Source organism: Mirounga leonina, unplaced genomic scaffold (genome assembly GCF_011800145.1).
Source record: "Mirounga leonina isolate KUSES-001 unplaced genomic scaffold, KU_Mleo_1.0 Mir_174, whole genome shotgun sequence".
In the NCBI taxonomy this organism is placed as follows: Eukaryota; Metazoa; Chordata; class Mammalia; order Carnivora; family Phocidae; genus Mirounga; species Mirounga leonina.
The window spans coordinates 68,764,768-68,784,682 of record NW_023270451.1 but is presented as its reverse complement, the minus strand read 5'-3'; the positions used below and the strand labels follow the sequence as shown (position 1 = coordinate 68,784,682).

General features: G+C 37.5%; 1 protein-coding gene across 3 annotated transcripts in view; it reads left to right on the top strand.

The window, feature by feature from the left end:
• TMEM209 (transmembrane protein 209) overlaps positions 1–19,915 on the top strand; it is a 31,183-nt gene that overhangs the window by 9,178 nt on the left and 2,090 nt on the right. For all 3 annotated transcript variants that reach the window (XM_035021110.1, XM_035021112.1, XM_035021111.1), the window contains exons 7-14: positions 4,771–4,946; positions 6,031–6,102; positions 9,474–9,570; positions 12,047–12,172; positions 14,675–14,772; positions 16,620–16,734; positions 16,828–16,925; positions 17,971–18,044. In XM_035021110.1, coding sequence (XP_034877001.1) covers positions 4,771–4,946; positions 6,031–6,102; positions 9,474–9,570; positions 12,047–12,172; positions 14,675–14,772; positions 16,620–16,734; positions 16,828–16,925; positions 17,971–18,044 — 856 coding nt within the window. The remainder of the gene's footprint in view (positions 1–4,770; positions 4,947–6,030; positions 6,103–9,473; positions 9,571–12,046; positions 12,173–14,674; positions 14,773–16,619; positions 16,735–16,827; positions 16,926–17,970; positions 18,045–19,915) is intronic.

The window sequence follows — 19,915 nt, the reverse complement described above, 5'->3', positions numbered from 1 at the left end:
GAAGGCTTGGTTATCTTTTATTTTTCCCCTAAGTGAATTGTGCTACAGCTAGAGATTGTGAACTGTACCCTGTCAATTCTTTGGTATTTCTTTTTTTTTATTTATTTGAGAGAGAGAATGAGACAGAGAGAGAGAACATGAGAGGGGGGAGAAGCAGAGGGAGAAGCAGACTCCCTGCTGAGCAGGGAGCCCGATGCGGGACTCGATCCTGGGACTCCAGGATCATGACCTGAGCCGAAGGCAGTCGCTTAACCAACTGAGCCACCCAGGCGCCCCATCTTTGGTATTTCTTAAGACTTGGATTTAGGCCTGCTGTGTGATCACTTTTTATAAATGGTTCTCAGTAGGGGCGCCTGGGTGGCTCAGTTGTTAAGCGTCTGCCTTTGGCTCAGGTTATGATCCCAGGGTCCTGGGATCGAGTCCCACATCGGGCTCCCTGCTCAGTGGGAAGCCTGCTTCTCCCTCTCCCACTCCCCCTGCTTGTGTTCCCTTTCACTGTCTCTCTCTCTCTCTCTGTCAAATAAATAAATAAAATCTTAAAAAAAATAAAAAATAAATAAATGGTTCTCAGTATATTGAAAATAATGCATAGTCTCTAAATACTGGGCTCCATATTTGTTCATTGAACCAAACTTCTTGAAGGTGTTCTTAAAGTCTGTATTATTAATCTTCATCCACTTGATCTATTAGTTAGTAAGAAAGTCCATTAAAAGCTCCCACTGATTGTCTTCCATTAAATGTCTTCTTGTAATTCTGTCAAATTTGCTAAATATGTAGGAAATTATGCTAAGTGCATATAAATTCAGGATTGTTAATATCATTATGGTCAATTATTCCTTTTATCTTTATCTCTTAAGCTTTTTGCCTTCGAGAGTATTTTCTCTGATATTAACACAGCTGAACTAATTTTCTTTTGGTTAGTGTTTGCCTGGTATATTTATGTCCATCCCTATACTTCTAATTCATTACCTGTAGGTTTTAGGTAATTTAGTATTTTGTATAAATTAATTTGTAAATAATAAGTATTTTTGTAAAGAGCTGCTTTGAGGCTGTGTAAGTATCCTCTTCCTCATCATATTTGACTTAGTAGCTTTAACATCCTTTTAAGTTTCTTTTCAAAATTGATTGTTACTATGTTGGTTCTCATAGTGGCTTTCTAATTCCAGCATTCCTTCTTTATTATTCCCTTTAACATTTTCAGACGTCTTTTGTGATAAAATATGCATAATATTTACCATTTTAACCATTCCTAAGTGTATATAATTCAGTGGTGTTAAGTACATTCACATTGTCATGCAGCCACCTTTTACATTTATTTGTTGGCATTCTGTTGTGAGATAGAACTTTTTCTTCTCCCCGGTCATGTCATTTATTTTGTTGGCTAGATGGTCTCAGATTTGGCTAGTGGGATCCTCTGGCTTCTGTTTTGTTTGTTTGTTGTTGTTTTGTTTTACTTTCTAGCACCAAAAGATATTTCAGGCTCCTCTTGTACTTTCCCTGGTTAACTAACTCTGGAGTCAGTCTGTTTTTCCAAGGGGCCATGATTGCTTTTAGTGGAGAATGATATTTAGAAATTAATGTCCGGGCACTGGATATGTCAGTGATTATGGGACATCATTACTCTGGGTCCTCTCAAAGGACAGCTAGGAATATATGCGCATGTGCGCGCACACACACACACACACACACACCTATATATATTTCTGTATCTGTCCATCTATATATATTAAAAACCATGAGTTCATACTAATACCTCCAATTCCAATCCAACTATACAGGGTTTATTCCAGCCTCCTCCCTTTTCATATTTGTAACTCCTTTCTCCAATAATAAGAAACCAGGCACTCACATTTACTTTTTCTCACACATTTTTTTGCTGACTGGCCACTTCATCCTTCATTAGTTTGCACACATCTCCTAAGAACATGAACATTTTCCTTTCTAACTACAACATAATTATCATATTTAAGATACTAATATTACCCATAATCACATTTCTTCCCGTTGACCCAATAATGGCCTTTGTAGCCTTTTTTTTTTTTTTTAACTGATGCAGGATCATGACATTTACATTTGAAGAGGTCAGCCTAGTTGTTTTGCAAATTTGGATTCGTGTGGTCATTTTTCATTATTAGATTAGAATTGGTTTAAATACAATTTTTTGGCAAGAATACAACTTAGGTGGTGGTGTGCTCCTTTCACCATATATCAGGAAACACATCCCTGTACCATTTTGTCCCTTTATTGGTAACATTAAATTGGATCACTTGGTCAAAATGATGGCAACCTTGGCTTTCCCTTTTGTAATTAATAAATAATCTGTAGTGTGATACTTTGCATCTTGTGAATCCTGTTTCCCTAGTCACCTTTTACCGAGTGGTTTTAGCATCCATTGATGGTCCTCTCCCAAATGAGTTAATGCAGTGGTGGTTGCAAAGTGGAGACTTTCTATTTTTTTTTTAATTTATTTATTTGAAAGACAGCAAGAGTGAGAGACGGAACACAAGCAGGGGGAGTGGGAGAGGGAGAAGCAGGCTTCCTGCCGAGCAGGGAGCCCGATGCGTTTCTCGATCCCAGAATCCTGGGATCATAACCTGAGCCGAAGGCAGACGCCTAACGACTGAGCCACCCAGGCGCCCCTCAAAGTGGAGACTTTCTAATACTTTCATTTCTTCCACATTTAGTAGTTTGGCATTCTTCTGTTTTACCCCTCACCCCACAGTTTGTTTGTTTTAGCCAGTTGGCACTGATGGTTGGTTCTTCCTTCAGTAAGCAGTGTCTAACTTGCTGTTTAACTCACTGAGTTTTTTAATTTGTTGTGGGTGGGTTTTTTTTTCTTCCAGTTTTCAAGGTTTTACTTGGTTCTCTTTCAAATATGCATGATTTGTTTTGGGAGTATCCTGTTTTGTTCTTATGTTTTCAGTTCTTTTTCCTGTCTCAATCACTTTTATTTTTTTAAAATTTTATTTATTTATTTGACAGAGAGAGACACAGCGAGAGAGGGAGCACAAGCAGGGGGAGTGGGAGAGGGAGAAGCAGGCTTCCTGCCAAGCAGGGAGCCCGATGCAGGGAGCCCGATGCGGGGCTCGATCCTGGGATCATGACCTGAGCCGAAGGCAGACGCTTAACGACTGAGCCACCCAGGCTCCCCTCTCAATCACTTTAAACATAACTTTTTAAAAGCTGCTGTCCAGGGGCGCCTGGGTGGCTCAGTCGTTAAGCGTCTGCCTTCGGCTCAGGTCATGATCCCAGGGTCCTGGGATCGAGCCCCGCATTGGGCTTCCTGCTCCGCAGGAAGCCTGCTTCTCCCTCTCCCACTCCCCCTTCTTGTTTTCCCTCTCTCGCTGTGTCTCTCTCTGTCAAATAAATAAATAAAATCTTTAAAAAATAATAAATAAATAAATAAATAAATAAATAAATAAATAAATAAATAAATAAAAGCTTCTGTCCAGTAGTTCAGTTATCTAAAGTTCTTGTAGATTAAATACTGACATTTTCGTCTTGTTGATTCCTTTGCTTGGAACCCTGTTTCCTCTTGTGATTTATGTGTTTTTTTGTTTGTTTTTGGTAACCTCATCTGCAGTAGGGTTTTATTTATCTGTGCTTTTCTATCCTGGGAAAGCTGGAGAGAAGCCTTGTCTCCTCCTAGCAGTTTTATATTTGCCTCTGCCAAGTGCCTAAGGAGTATCACTGACCTTGAACTAACTTAGGTAATTTCTGGGCTAGGAGGTTCCTGGACTTCACAGGTAGTATAAATGGGTATTCTAAACCCATACAAAAAATGGATAATTTTTAAATCCCTGTACCACCTAAAACAGACAAATTTCCTTGTTATATCCTGGTGCCAGTGGACAGATTTTTTTCTTATCTACCAAAAATGTGGCCCTTGAAGTTCCTGGCCCTCTGCTGGGTACAGGAGATAGAGGTAGGAGAAGGGTCTCAATCCAACTCTACATCTCCTGGGCCTATATCCTTATTACCAGTTCCCACTTGGGCAGTGAAATCCAAGCTGATAGGTTTCCCAAAGCCTACAGAATTCTCCAGAGCAGCCGCAGCAGCCCTTCATAGGGATGCTCGGGGAAAATAATACTTCCTGCCTTCAAGGAGCTCAAATTCTGTTTGGGTAAAAAGACAAACTATAACCTTTAAGTGTGATAAGTAGTCTGGTAGAAGCCCCTGCAAGATTAAGTCCCCATATGTAATTATTAACATTTCCTGGGAGTAAATGTATAAATTTAGAAGTGTAATCGGCAATCTCTTTTAATACAACACAGGAGTTATTACAGGTTATAAAGAGAACGCAGTGCAGTACAGGGAATAGCGAGCGTAGCTGCTGACCCAAAGAGTAGTTTATTAATAGAAGACTGTAGTTGTCCCATTCAGAAAGCTACTAAAAATTCAAGCAGGGAACTTCCTTAGGCTATTTCTTTCCTGAAGAAATGTGTCTTTTCTTTGTTTCTTGCTGAATCATTCGAAAATCTTAGAGAACGAAACAAGCTTAATTTTACAACAAAAATAAACATTTCAGCCATTTAGAATTCTTAACATGATATTGTTCAGAAAATGTTCTTTTTAATTTTTAGCAAAGGCTAAAATATGTTCTCTAAAGAAAAGACAATGTCAGGGAGGAAGGAGGAGAAGAGTCCCATGGGGCTTTGTCTTCCTTGATTGCCCTTACCTAGGTGACTTGATACCCAGCGTTCGTGAGCTAAATCTGGATGTCAAAATTATTACAGCGCACACTGATGCTCTTTAAATTCATCATTGTAGGGAGTCCAGACTCTACCTCGCCTTCCACCAGTCCTACTTTCTGGAACTACAATCGTTCTATGGGAGATTATGCACAAACTTTAAAGAAGTTTCAGTATCAACTTGCCTGTAGGTCTCAGGCCCCCTGTGCTAACAAAGATGAAGCTGATCTCAGTTCTAAACAAGCTGCAGAGGAGGTAAGTGGAAAATAAAAATGCCTTAATATTTTTGATTGCAGATTGTTAGAAAGTCCAATACTTCTGGAACATTTTTTTTTCTGTAATCTTCACTTTTTTTTTTTTTAAGATTTTATTTATTTGAGAAAGAGAGAAAGCACATGCAGGGGGGAAGGGCAGAGGGAGAGAGAGAGAGAGGCAGACTCTCCACTGAGCAGGGAGCCCAACGGGGGGCTCAATTGCAGGACCCTGAGATCATGACCTGAGCCAAAGGCAGATGCTTAACCCACTGAGACACCCAGGCACCCCTGTAATCTTCACTTTTACTGGCTAGAAACATAAATCTGGCACACATTAAATAGTGGAGAAGCTCCTATGTAACTTAGTGTACCTAAAGCTGAATTATATTGTATGTTTTATTCTTTATAACACATAGTTGACATTACCATCCTGCCTAAAACATTTTTCTGCATTCATTTATAAAAAGGTAGCTCAAGTATCCATTTGTACTTAATATATAAGACTCTTGCTTTTAAAATACACTGGATTTGGGGTGCCTGGGTGGCTCAGTCAGTTAAGTCTCCAACCGATGATTTTGGCTCAGGTTAAGTGTCTGCCTTTGGCTCAAGTCATGATCCCAGGGTCCTGTGATCGAGCCCCACATCGGGCTCCGCACTCAGTGGGGAGTCTGCTTCTCTCTCTCTCTATCCCCTCTCCCTTTGCCCCTCCCCCTGCTGTCTCTTTCAAATAAATAAATCTTTAAAAAAATATAAAATACACTTGGATTAGAACATTCAACTGTAACTTCATCAGTTTAATACCAAATATAAGATTTTTATTTTGTTCAAAAAAAAAGATTTTTATTTTGTTCATAAAAGCAAGAATGTTTTTTAAACATACCAATGTAAGGAATTCTAAAGATGTGTCTGTGCATGAATAGCAACCAAGTGGGAAGTAAGAAAATTATATATTAATTAGATCAATGTCATTGTTTGTGATGTTTTTCAGATATCTTTTTCCACATATTTTTGAGAGTGGAGGAAAATGACTAATTTCTGGCAGGATTTTTCCTCACTGATTGTTCATTTTAAACATTTTTTAATAGGTTTGGGCAAGAGTGACTATGAATAGACAACTTCTTGATCATATGGATTCATGGACAGCTAAGTTCAGAAATGTAAGTTCTGACATTACTCTTTGGACAATACTAGTGCCTCTTAATATGCAAAATATGTTATTAGAATATAATTTAGAGGTATTAATTACTCATTAGAATAGCAGAATTAATATTTAAAAGTACAATATGGATGGCACATATGTAAGGATAAATACGACATTTACCTTATGGTGTCTGCTTTCATCAGATTTTTTTCTCTCCGTATTTAGTAAATCAGTTTATTTTGAGTGGATTAAGGGATAATATATTTAGTTATTAAGATCTTCTTCCCTTTCCCAGCAGCTCAATTTTATTTTATTTTTTTTCCATTTTTTAAAAAAGATTTTATTTATTTGAGAGAGAGCCACGAGCAAGGGGGAGAGAGAGAAGCAGGCTCCCCACTGAGCAGGAAGCCTGATGTGGGGCTCCATCCCAGGACCCTGGGATCATGACTTGAGCCAAAGGCAGACACTTAACCATCTGAGCCATTCAGGCACCCCTATTTTATTTTATTTTATTTTATTTAAGGTTTTTTTTTTTCACTTTTTTCCCCCCAAAGAGCTTTTCTGTCAGAACCTATTCTATGTCCAGAAGTTCGAGGGAAATGAATGAGGTCCTCACCTTCAGAGAACTTTTAAGTTAGAGAGAGAAGATAATATATACTAGAAGCTACTTCAGAATATTTCAGTTTCTTCGATTGTTTTGGAGAAGAACCCTCTCATCCTTGACCTGGAGGTTGGGAAGACAGACTCATCCAGAGCGAGTGAGTTCCCTTGTTTCAACCCTGCCTCTTTCCCGCTCTGGGAAGTACTCGAAGGTCCCAAGTTCTGATGGGCACACGAGGGGCCCTCCTCCACTCCCGGCTCCGTGTAGATTCTGTGGAGGCTGCCACTACTTCACTCCCATCCTTCAGCTCTCATGCATCCACTCTACGTCTTCTAGAAATCTATTGAAGTCACTTGTGCTCCTCTTTTTATTTTTTTACTATAATTTTAATAGGGTATTGAGAGGGAGTGATGAAAATAGCAGCCTGTTTTCTTGAACCAGAAGCCTGGATGGCTTTTTAAACATAAAAATTCCCAGGGCGCCTGGGTGGCTCAGTTGGTTAAGCGACTGCCTTTGGCTCAGGTCATGATCCTGGAGTCCCTGGATCAAGTCCCACATCGGGCTCCCTGCTCGGCGGGGAGTCTGCTTCTCCCTCTGACCCTCCCCCCTCTCATGTGCTCGCTCTCTCCTCTCATCCTCTCTCTCAAATAAATAAATTAAAAAGATCTTTTAAAAAATAAATAAATAAATAAAAATAAACATAAAAATTCCCTCATGGGGATAAAAGGTACAGCGTAGGGAATATAGTCCTGAACCCCTTAGGCAATTTTGTTGCAGCCCAAGAGTGGCTGGCAAGTGGAATGCATTGAGTACATGTTGGAAAAATGAATAAGTGAAATGTTGCCCTAGAACTATACTCTGTTATTTCTACCTATATAAGGGCTTGAAATTTCAAGTTTTTTTGGATTTTTTTTTTTTTTTTAAAGCAGTATACATATACCATATATTTTGTAATAACTACTAGCAGAGTCTGGTTAGCACTCAGTAATCAACCACATTAATATTTGCAACAAAGCATATGAATAGTCACACTGTAGCCTCATGGGAATTCAGTTCAGATCTTGCCAGTGTATTTGGTTTGCTTGCTAAATGGATTACCAAAAAACTTTGTGTTTTTATAAAAGGTTTCTTTTTTTTTTTTTAAAGATTTTATTTACTTATTCATGAGAGAGAGAGAGGCAGAGGGAGAAGCAGACTTCCCGCAGAGCAGGGAGCCCGATGCGGGACTCGATCCCAGGACTCCGGGATCATGACCTGAGCCGAAGGCAGACGCTTAACCGTCTGAGCCACCCAGGCACCCTAAAAGGTTTCTTAATTCACAAATCTGTGTAAGGAATTGCAGACTTGTTTTTCATCTGAAACTTTTTCGTCGTTCCATTTTATGGTTAAACAGAAGTAGTGGTCGAAGTTGCCATGAACATACACACAAAACACATAACACACAGACAATTCAAATGGGGTATTTCCTTGGACAATCTTTTCACTTCTCAGGATTAGTTTGATATTAGCCATCCGAAGTGGCATTTGAGGTTTCTAGTCCTAAAGTAATATTGTAATATTCATAAGCCAGTAGATCTGATATGTATAATAGATGTGTTTCCACACAGCTCGGGAATTGGGTAAGCCTTCTGAGTTAATCAATTATGTTCGTTTGAAAAACTGTCTTACTAATTACAAAATATAAACATGACATGAAAAAATGTGTGATCATTACTGTAGAAATGTAAATCGGAAATTATCCTTTTAGTTAAATATAATAATCATAAAAACTTGAGAAAAACTTAGCATGGGGTGTCTTGTGGTGCAGTCTCTTGAGCGTCTGACTCTTGGTTTCAGCTCAGGTCGTGATCTCAGGGTCATGAGATCAAGCCGCACATGGGGCTCCATGCTCAGCACAGAGTCTGCTTGGGATTCTCTCTCTCTCTCCCACTGCCCCCCGCTTGTGCTGTTTCTCTGTCAAATGAATAAATAAATCTAGAAAGAAAGAAAGAAAGAAAAAGAAGAGAGAGAGAAAGAAAAGAAAGGAAGAAAGAGAAAGAAAGAGAAGAAAGAAGGGAAGGAAGGAAAAAAGGACAGAAAGAAATAAACTTAACATATAACTGAAATTTTTATATTTTCTTCAGCAATAAGCAGGCCTACATGCTTTAAGACTATGACTTAGTTGACTTACACTCTACTAGCTTGCTTACTTAACTTTCCGGACTTCAGCAGCTGCTACTTCATTCTCTTTCACTATACTATATATATACACACTATACAAGTAGAAGACAGTAAATATTCTTAGCATTTCATGAAAATAATTATTTGAGGGGCGCCTGGGTGGCTCAGTCATTAAGCGTCTGCCTTCAGCTCAGGTCATGATCCCAGGGTCCTGGGATCGAGCCCCGCATCGGGCTCCCTGCTCAGCGGGAGGCCTGCTTCTCCCTCTCCCACTCCCCCTGCTTGTGTTCCCTCTCTCGCTGTGTCTCTCTGTCAAATAAATAAATAAAATCTTAAAAAAAAAAAAAAAAAAAGAGGGCGCCTGTGTGGCTCAGTTGGTTAAGCAACTGCCTTCGGCTCAGGTCATGATCCTGGAGTCCCTGGATCGAGTCCCGCATCGGGCTCCCTGCTCGGCAGGGAGTCTGCTTTGCCCTCTGACCCTATCCCCTCTCATGTGTTCTCTCTCATTCTCTCTCTCTCAAATAAATAAATAAATAAAATCTTTTAAATAAATAAATAAATAAAAGAATTATTTGAGAAATGCTTTGGAATTATGTATGTAAAATCTTTGCCTTGTTTCTTCCTAGTGGATCAATGAGACAATATTAGTGCCATTGGTACAAGAGATCGAGTCTGTGAGCACACAGATGAGACGAATGGGCTGTCCTGAGCTTCAGATAGGAGGTACGTGAAAATAGAGCCCAACATTTGATTTACCATCAGTGAATCTGCCAAGCAGAAATTTTCTTTTTGTACTGGGCTATTTAACAACTTTGTTATCTTGAGGCGAAGACAAAACTAAATGTCTCTAATATATATATTTTCTAATAAAAGTTTTATTGAAATAGAATTTACTTACCGTACAGTTCACCCATTTAAAGTCTACAGTTTAGAGGTTTGGGTTGTGCAACCACAATCAATTTTAGAGTATTTCATCGCCCAGAAAAGTAACCCCATATACCCCGTTCCCCCCATCACCCATTCCCCAGCCCAAGGCAACTACCAATTTAGACAGACCCGTTCTGGATATTTCACATAAATGGAATCTTACAATCTGTTGTCATTTGTGACTGGCTTCTTTCACTTCACATGTTTTCAAGGTTCATCTGTGTTACAACATTTATCAGTACTTTGTTTCTTTTTATTGCCAAATAATATCCTATTATATTGATCTATTGCATTTTGTTTACCCATTTAGCAGTTGACTGACATTTGGGTTGTTTTCACTTTTTGGCTATTATGAATAATGCTGCTATGAACAGTTGTATACAGGTGTTTGTGTGGACATATGTTTTAACTTTCTCTAGGAGTACAGTGGCTGAGCCGTATGGTAACTCCATGTTTAACTTTTTGAGGAACAGCAGACTCTTTTCTAAAGCAGCTGTACCATTTTACATTCCCACAAACAATGTATGAGGGTTTCAGTTTCTCACATCTTCACCAATACTTATCTGTCCTTTTTATTATAGTTGTCCTAATGGGTGTGAAATAGTTTCTCATTGTGGTTTTGATTTGCATTTTCCTGATGACTACTGATGTTGGGCATCTTTTCATGTGCTTATTGGCCGTTCATACATCTTCTTAGGAGAAATATCTTTTCAGATCCTTTACCATTTTTAAATTGGATCATTTGTCTTTTTTATCATTGAGGTGTTCTTTATATATTCTAGATACAAGTTCCTTATCAAATATTAATTCCAAGTTGTACAAAGCATAAAGAATGTGTAATAATGCTAATTTAAAATCACCTATTTTCAACTCTCTTACCTGCAAAAAAATAAAACTGTTAAGGTTCCATACAATTTGCCTAAAATACCATAACTTATTTAGTGTTAAGTAATTAGATTTCAAAATAAGTAAGGAATATCAGTGTGATGTGCTTTTTAAAAAGAATGACATTGCTTTGTGACTACAAATGCAGTATATATATACTATGTTCATTGTAGAGAGGCTGGAAAGTAGAGACAGAAGTACACAAAGAAAAATATTACCCAAAATCCTGCTTCCAGAGATAAATCACTATCAATTTTAAGTCACAACCAGTTATTATTTTTGGTTATGATACTAACTATATATATGTAACTATATAAGTGTATGTGTGTATATATATATAGTATATATACTAATATATATATAGTCGTATACTTATATATAATATTGGTATATACAATATATATTTTAGTATGTATATAATATATATGTTAGTGTATGTATATCTCTCAGTTGTATGTTATAGCATAATTTAAGAACATTAAAATTTAAAAGTATGTATTTAGGAGTTGAGGGAATATGGTACATATATGTACCTACTTCTAATTAAATTGGAGTCATACTGTTTTGTTGCCTACTTTTACCCCCCAGTTTTTCTATTTTGTTAAATATTCTCCAGTACTGTTTTTGGTGGCTAGATTGTATTTCTTTTTTGTATGTGTAATATGTTGTATTTAACTGATCTTTATTATCTAATATGTAGGGGTTTTGCCCTTTACTGTTATTAGTAATGCTGTGAGTAAATATCCTTTTATCTAAATCTTTGTGTACATTTGTAATTATTTCTTAGGGATAATTTCTCAGAAGTGGAGTTAGTTCAGTAGGAATAAATACATTAAGGCTTTTGATGTACATAACCCTTTGAAAAGCTTCTACCGATTTATCCTCTAGCAACCATGTCACACAGAAGAATGCCTTTTTCCCAACATTGAGTATTACTAGTAAGGTTAGACATTCTGAAAATTTCTGTTGGTTTATTAATTGCTTTGTACAGTTGTCTTTCATGATAAGAGAAATCACTGTCATAAAAAGTTTGTGCTTATCAGTGGTGTAACAGGCAACTTCTTCTCAACCTGATTTTGAAAGCTCTCGTGTATCTTTTTATGCATACCCCACAAAAATATTTTGTGTATTAGCTGTTTATAGATTTGTCAGGCTGGATTTGGCTGCTGCTTTTGGAGTGTGTGTTCATGTGGTATCTGTGTTTATAAATCTGGCCACCGTGCCAGAAATGATAAAAAGAAATTGTAAGTAAAGTGTAGATAATGCAAATTGTTAAACTATTATTGCTTTCATTTATTCCTTCAACATCTGTGGAGGAAAGAGCATTTTAAGTTCTTTTAGAACCCACATGAAGAATAATCTGTCCGGTGTGTTTTATTTTTAACAGAGGCTAGTATTACTAGCTTGAAACAAGCTGCGCTGGTCAAAGCTCCTCTCATTCCAACTTTGAATACAATTGTGCAGTATCTAGACCTTACACCAAATCAGGAATACTTGTTTGAAAGGATCAAAGGTAACTAGTAATTTGAAGAGGAAAAAATTTCACTGCTTTGAGATTTTGTAAATAAAAGTAACAAGGAGGGGTGCCTGGGGGGCTCAGTTGTGACGGCTTCGGTTCAGGTCAAGATCTCACGGTCGTTGAGATCAAGTTCCTCATTGGGCTCTGCACTGAGTTTGGAGCCTGCTTAGATTCTCTCTCTCCCTCTTCCGTTGCCCCCCCCCCCCAACTCACACACTCTCTCTCTCTCTCTCAAAGAAAAAAAGTAACAAGGAAAAAAAATGTAAGTATTACTAAGTATCTTATATTTTATAAATATATATTTAATTATGGCTTAGTTAAGTCTTGAACAACTTTTGGTTTTTATATTTCATATGCTTAAGAATTGTCAAAACGGGACACCTGGGTGGCTCAGTTGGTTAAGCAGCTGCCTTTGGCTCAGGTCATAATCCTCAGTATCCTGGGATCGAGTCCCAATGTTAGGCTCCCTGCTCCGTGGGGAGCCTGCTTCTCCCTCTGCCCCTGCCTGCCACTCCCCCTGCTTGTGCTCTCTCTCTCTCTCTCTCAAATAAATAAAGGAATTGTCAAAATGATATCATTAGCCTTGAAAATACTAATGTTATTCTATATAGGGAAACTTAAATATGAGCTACATGGGCTCAAGTAAATATTTCACTCATTTGCTACTCTTTTAACTACCAAAAATGGATACCACTGTGACATTCTTCATAGTTTCAACGTGCTGATCCTTCTTTCTCTCAATTCTTGTAATTCATATTTAATATGTTGCTTCTTTGTATTTCTGTTAGGTCCAGATTATGGGAGGGAAATGTGATCTTCTGAGGAGACTGGCGTGAGAATCAGGAAATTTAACCTCCCTGATATTCCACTCTCTCTTTATGCCTCCCTGCTTTTATTTGGATAAACTGTAAAATGTTCTCATCACTAAAACAAGTTTTAGAAATAGTATTTCACTCTTCAGATTTCTCATAAATTTTAATTTGAAAGCGTTATGGTGCCCCCTCTCTCCCCTGGGTTTGGACTAGGGTTCAGGAATAATCATTTATCGTGACTTTTAAGAAAGTTTTTATTATAAGGAGAATTCAGATTTTCATAAAACTAGACACAACAGAATGCTGAAGCCTCTTGTACATAGCCCCTGGTCCCTGCAGCCTTCAGTCCCTGGGCATCTCAAGCCCTATCCATAGCCCCATCTATCTCCTCCCTTTCTGTATTATATATAGCTCGGTATGTGTCTCAAAGATAAGGCCTTTACCTCAATACAATTATCACACCTAATATTTTTTAACAGTTTCTTTATATCATGAAATATATACCTTATGTACGAATTTCCAACCAACTCATAAAATGTGTAATTACTTTTTCTGGTATTATTTGAATTGGGATTCAAATATAATCACATGGTATGACTGGTTGATAAAGCAAGCATTTAAGTTCCTGGGCACCTGGGCGGCTCAGTCGGTTAAGCATCTGCCTTCTGCTCAGGTCATGAGCCCAGAGTCCTGGGATCGAGTCCCACATCGGGCTCACTGCTCAGCAGAGAGCCTGCTTCTCCCTCTCCCTCTGCCTGCCACTCCCCCTGCTTGTACTCTCTCTCTCTCTCTTTCTCTCTCTGTCAAATAAATAAATCTTATAAGTTCCTTTTAAGCTATAGGTTTCCTGTCCATCCTTTTTTTTTTTTTCTCTGCAACTTATTTGTTGAAAAAACTGAATTGTTTGTCCTATAGAGTTGCCCATGGTATGGATTTTACTGAATACGTCCCCATGGGGTGTAATTTTACATGATCCTCTGTCCTCTGTATTTCCTGTAAATTCAGGTTGCAATTTTTGGCAAGATTGCCTGATAACAGGATATTTGTGTATCCAAAAAATATGTGTATGTACACATGTATGCAAAATAATCAAATATACAAAAAAGCTTAAAAAGTACAGCGAACACTATATAGGCCTTCTAGGTTGGATGGTTACCAACATTTCGCTGTCATTGATTCTCTCTACATATATGCACATGCACTTTTATTTTTTTGCTCTACCATTTGAAATTCATTACGGACATCATTACTTTTCAGCATGCGATTTCCTAAAAATAAGAACATTCTCCTACATAACCCCAATACACTTAACAGACCTTTAAAATTAGTGATATTTCTATAATATCATCTAATACACAGTTCATATTCAAATTTTCCAATTGTTCAAAACATACCCTTTTTTCCTAACCAGAATAGAGTGTAGGTTCACACATTACCGTATGTTGTTTTATCTTTTTTTAGTCACTTTCTCAGGAACAGTTCTGCCCTACCTTTTTCCCCCACATGACACTGATTTTTTTAAGAACCCCGAATGGTAATATGTAAGTTAATCTTTTATATCTTGTATTTCTTTATATTTGGGTGTTTTCATCAGGTTTTTAAGATGATATGCTTCCCTTACTGTAGCCCTTCGGCCTTTTTTCTTATTTTTTTGGCTTTTTAAATTTCATCTTTGTTTCTCCAGAACTTTCTCAGGGAGGCTGTATGAGTTCATTTCGATGGAATAGAGGTGGAGACTTCAAAGGACGCAAGTGGGATACAGACCTGCCCACTGATTCTGCTGTAAGTCCCTACTTTTTTTTTTTTTGGTTTAACATTTTTCCATGTTATTGTATTTATATACTTTTATTTTTCTATTATAAAAATAAGTATTAAAAAGAATTTAGAAACTAAGGTAGAAATAAAAATTTTAAATTTTACCAGCATCTTAACCACTGTTAATATTTTGGTGTATGGGGGCGCCTGGGTGGCTCAGATGGTTAAGTGTCTGCCTTAGGCTCAGGTCATGATCCCAGGGTCCTGGGATCAAGTCCCTCATCGGGCTCCCTGCTAGGTGGGGAGCCTGCTTCTCCCTCTGCCTCTCTCTCTCTGACTCACATGAATAAATAAATAAAACATTAAAAAATATATATTTTGGTGTATTTTCTTTTTTTCCCTTTACTTAGATTGCACTATTTTTTAATTTTTTTTTTTAAAGATTTTATTGATTTATTTGACAGAGAGAGAGACAGCGAGAGAGGGAACACAAGCAGGGGGAGTGGGAGAGGGAGAAGCAGGCTTCCCGCTGAGCAGGGAGCCTGATGCGGGGCTTGATCCCAGGACTCTGGGATCATGACCTGAGCCGAAGGCAGACGCTTAACCATCTGAGCCACCCAGGCGCCCCATGCACTATTTTTTAATGTTTTTATCATAGTTGTAATCATCCCACATGTAAAATTTTATATTCTTTTTTCACTTTTGCAATGTTTAAGTATTTTTTCATTATTACACACACTCAAGTAACTGTTTTCTTATATTGGAGCTAAAAGTTTGAGAATTATTTAGTTTCTGTTTTAAATAAGATTGCAAGGAATATCATGATGCATATTTTTTTCTTATTTGGGATTATGGCTTTAAGAATGATTCCTAGGAGCGCCTGGGTGGCTCAGTCGTTAAGCGTCTGCCTTCGGCTCAGGTCATGATCCCAGGGTCCTGCGATCAAGCCCCGCATCGGGCTCCCTGCTCAGCGGGAAGCCTGCTTCTCCCTCTCCCACTCCCCCTGCTTGTGTTCCCTCTCTTGCTGTGTCTCTCTCTGTCAAATAAATAAATAAAATCTTTAAAAAAAAAAAAAAAAAAGAATGATTCCTAGAGGAGCCTGGGTGGCTCAGTTGGTTAAGTCTCTGACTCCTGATTTTGGCTCAGGTGATGATCTCCTCAGGGTTGTGAGATCAGCCATAAGATTCTGGGAGTGGGGCCTGCTTAAAATTCTCTCTCCCTTTCCCTCTGTTCCCCACCCACACACACTAACGCTCTCTTAAAAAAAAAAAATCCTAGAATTAAGATTGATGAAATCGAAGAGTATAATGTTTTTGAGCATTTAAGAGTTTTTCAAGATCATGTTCTTTATTGTTTTAATAATGACATTATATGTAAAAATGAAGTTTCAAATGCTGATACTCAAATTGAGAATATATGTGTATTTTTATCTTGTGGGTTTTTTTTTTTAAGATTTTATTTATTTATTTGACAGAGAGATAGAGAGCACAAGTAGGCAGAGAGGCAGGCAGAGGAGAAGGAGAAGCAGACTCTCCACTGAGCAGGGAGCCCGATGCGGGACTCGATCCTAGGACCCTGGGATCATGACCTGAGCCGAAGGCAGCCGCTTAACCGACTGAACCACCCAGGCGCCGCATTGTTTTTTTTGTTGTTAACTATATGGGTATGAACAATCCACTTAACAGAAAACTGGGAATGTCTTGCTTTTCTCTTTTCATTTTATAGATTTCATCTTATAAATGTAACCACTTGAAAGCATTTTTGCTAGTTCTCTCTTTAGGGAAAAATTTAAAAATTGGAGTCATTATAAACAAAGGCTTAAAGCCATGATAGATTTTCATGCTGATTTTGAAAAATTGTTTCCTCATCTTCAGATCATCATGCATGTATTTTGCACCTACCTCGATTCCAGATTACCTCCACATCCTAAGTACCCTGACGGAAAAACATTTACTTCTCAGCACTTTGTTCAGACACCAAATAAACCAGGTATAAACTTCCTAAAAGAATGGGTTGAGGTTTTCACATGAGATACATAGAGAGGTTGGCTTGTTTTGTTAATGTAGCATATTTTCTTTACAGATGTGACAAATGAGAATGTTTTTTGCATTTATCAGAGTGCTATCAACCCTCCCCATTATGAGCTAATCTACCAGCGTCATGTCTACAATCTTCCAAAGGTACTTCTAAATGTAAAAATTGCTATTACAGAGTGTCACAGATGACTTGCTTTGATAATATTTTTTAGAGTCTCTTGTTTAGGGAATGGGTAAACTTTTTAAATTAGGGAAAATGCATTTCTTGACTATCCCCCTTTTTTTTAACTATAAAAGTAATATATGCTTAATTTGGGAAAGAAAAAGAAGAAAGATCATTCATTATTCCATTACTTAAAGGCAGCTATTGTTAACATTTTTGGTGTATTGCCTTTGGTAAATTTCATTTTGGTCTTTCTCTGTGCTATTTTATGGGTTGAAATCATATTTATGTAATTTTATTTCCTTTTTAAAAATTAACTTCTTAATTTAATTACCTTAAAAAACCATAATTTTCCATCCCATTAAAAAGCTTCCATAGAAACACTTTTTAATGGCTGTAAAAAAGTTTATCATAAGATTATAACATAATGTATTCAATCATTCCCCTGTCGTTGGACATTTTGGATGTTCTAATTCTTCATTATCATAAACACTGCTGAGTATTCATTTTTATGGATATAGCTATCTGCATTTTGGGTAATTTTGTTAGCTTAAAGTCCAAAAGTGGAATTCTAGGTTATAGAATATTTTCAAGGCTTTTAAAATATATTATAAAACTACTTTCTACAAAAGATTATTGTACCAGTTTACATTTCTATTCAGGTATTTTACTCTTGACTGCAAACATCACTTCTGCTGATGATCTTTGCACTTGGTGTTGTTACCAGCTTCTTTACTAAGAAATTTTACATTGACTATAATCATAAATTGTGTTCTCCATCAAATTCCTATTCCTATTATTAATTAATACTAATTTCCTTTTTTCAAGTTTAACATTTCACCTTTGTAAGTGTTAATATTTTGGACCATTGAAGTTTCTGTCCAAATCCATGCAAATGAAAGTCTGAATTACACAGAATTCTGAGTTAGTAGAATGTGAACTGATAGGATCTGCGTTTATCTTTTTGTTTGGTTCGCATAATTTTTTGTTTGGCTTGGTTTAAATCTTGCTGTCTTTTTGTTCCAGGGCCGAAATAATATGTTTCATACATTGTTAATGTTCCTCTACATCATAAAGACTAAAGAGTCAGGAATGCTTGGGTAAGTATTGATGCTTATTTAAAAACACAAGTACTTAATTTATTTACTGTTTTTCTTCCTTTGTTAAGATTCTGCAGAAGGCAGCATCATATACTGAAAGGATTGTGGACTGAACAAGAGATTGGGCTTCTAGTGTAAGCCCAGCCCTGTCACTAACCAGTTCTGCTCTCTTGGGCAAGTCCCTTCATTCCTCACCAACCTCCATTACATTGGACCACATCATTGGCTTTACAGTTGTGTCCCTCAGAGGAGCAACTCTGAGATCCATATCAGGCTCTTGCCACTTTAAAATTTAAAAACAAAACAAAAGCCATCCCATATCAGACACAAAGGCTTCTGCAAAATGTTTTATATTTCCAGAAAGACTGAGTCAGCAGCCATTCCGTATTATTGTTAACTGGGGTGGAAAAATGGGCAGTTGAAATTGTTTACTTTGTTATTCTAAATATGTAGTAATGAAGCTCACATGCTATTAACAATAAATTCAGAATTGTTGTATGGTCCTTTTGGTGATTCAAAATTTTAGTGTTATCAAATAATGTTTTGAAGGAACAGGACTGCAGGTAAAGCTGGGTAAATCTGATAATGCAAAGGTCTGAGAGTCTAAAAACCTGAGGTTAAGAAAATGTGAAGGGAAAGGCATGGAGTGGAAAACATCTAAGGTCCACTCCAGTTTTGATATGCATGCCTCTTTTCACTTTTGTTTAGGCGTCCTGTTTTATACATGTTCTAGACCTGCATTGTCTGATAGAGCAGCCACCAGCCACATGTGGCATTGAGCATTTGAAACATGACTCATCTGAAATGAGATGTGTTGTAAGTGTAAAATATATAGACTAGAATTTGAAGACCAAAAAAAAAGTAAAAGATCTCTTTAATAACTTGGTACATTGACTACATGTTGAATTAATACATTGGATGTATTGGGATTAAATGAAATATATTACTAAAATTAATTTCACCTGTTTCTTTTTACTTTTTATAAAATTTTTAAGGTGTCTGTTAGAAAATTTAAAATTATGGGGGCGCCAGCCTGGCTCAGTCGTTAGCATGCGACTCTCTCTTTTTTTTTAAATAGATTTCATTTATTTACTTGTCAGAGAGCACAAGCAGGCGGAAGCAGCAGGCAGAGGCAGAGGGAGAAGCGGCTCCCCGCTGAGCAAGGAGCCCGATGTGGGCCTCGATCCTAGGACCCTGGGACCATGACCTGAGCCAAAGGCAGTTGCTTAACGACTGAGCCACCCAGGCGCCCTTGAGATTTTTTTCTTAACCAAGGGAAAAGAAGCTTTGAAATTAACTTTTTAAATATGATTGATTAATCTTTTTAATACATTCTAAAACAATCAAATGGTTAAAAAACTACTATCATCTAACTTAAAGGAAATAAGCAAGTAGCTCAAATATAGTCCATTTGGAATCATGCCCATAAAGCAGCAGATTGATTCAAATACATTATCAATTCAATGCCAGATATTTGTACAGTTACTGGAATGAGATGAATGTTTTACTTCCAAAAGGGAAAAAAAAAATCTAGACAGAATTGACTGCACAGTAATTTAAGGGCTCTGTTCAGCAAATAAACCATAAATAAAGCTTAAAGCTAAATGACAAACTGAGACAAAATATTATGGTTGGAACACATATAGCAAATCCAAGCTAATATCCATCATATATAAAGAGCATATATAAATTCATTGGAGGGGTGCCTGGGTGGCTCAGATGGTTGAGTGTCTGCCTTCGGCTCAGGTCGTGCTCTCTGGGTCCTGGGATTGAGCCCCACATCGGGCTCCCTGCTCAATGGGGAGCCTGCTGCTCCCTTCCCTCTGCCGCTCCCCCTGCTTGTGCTCTCTCTCTCTGTCTCAAATGAATAC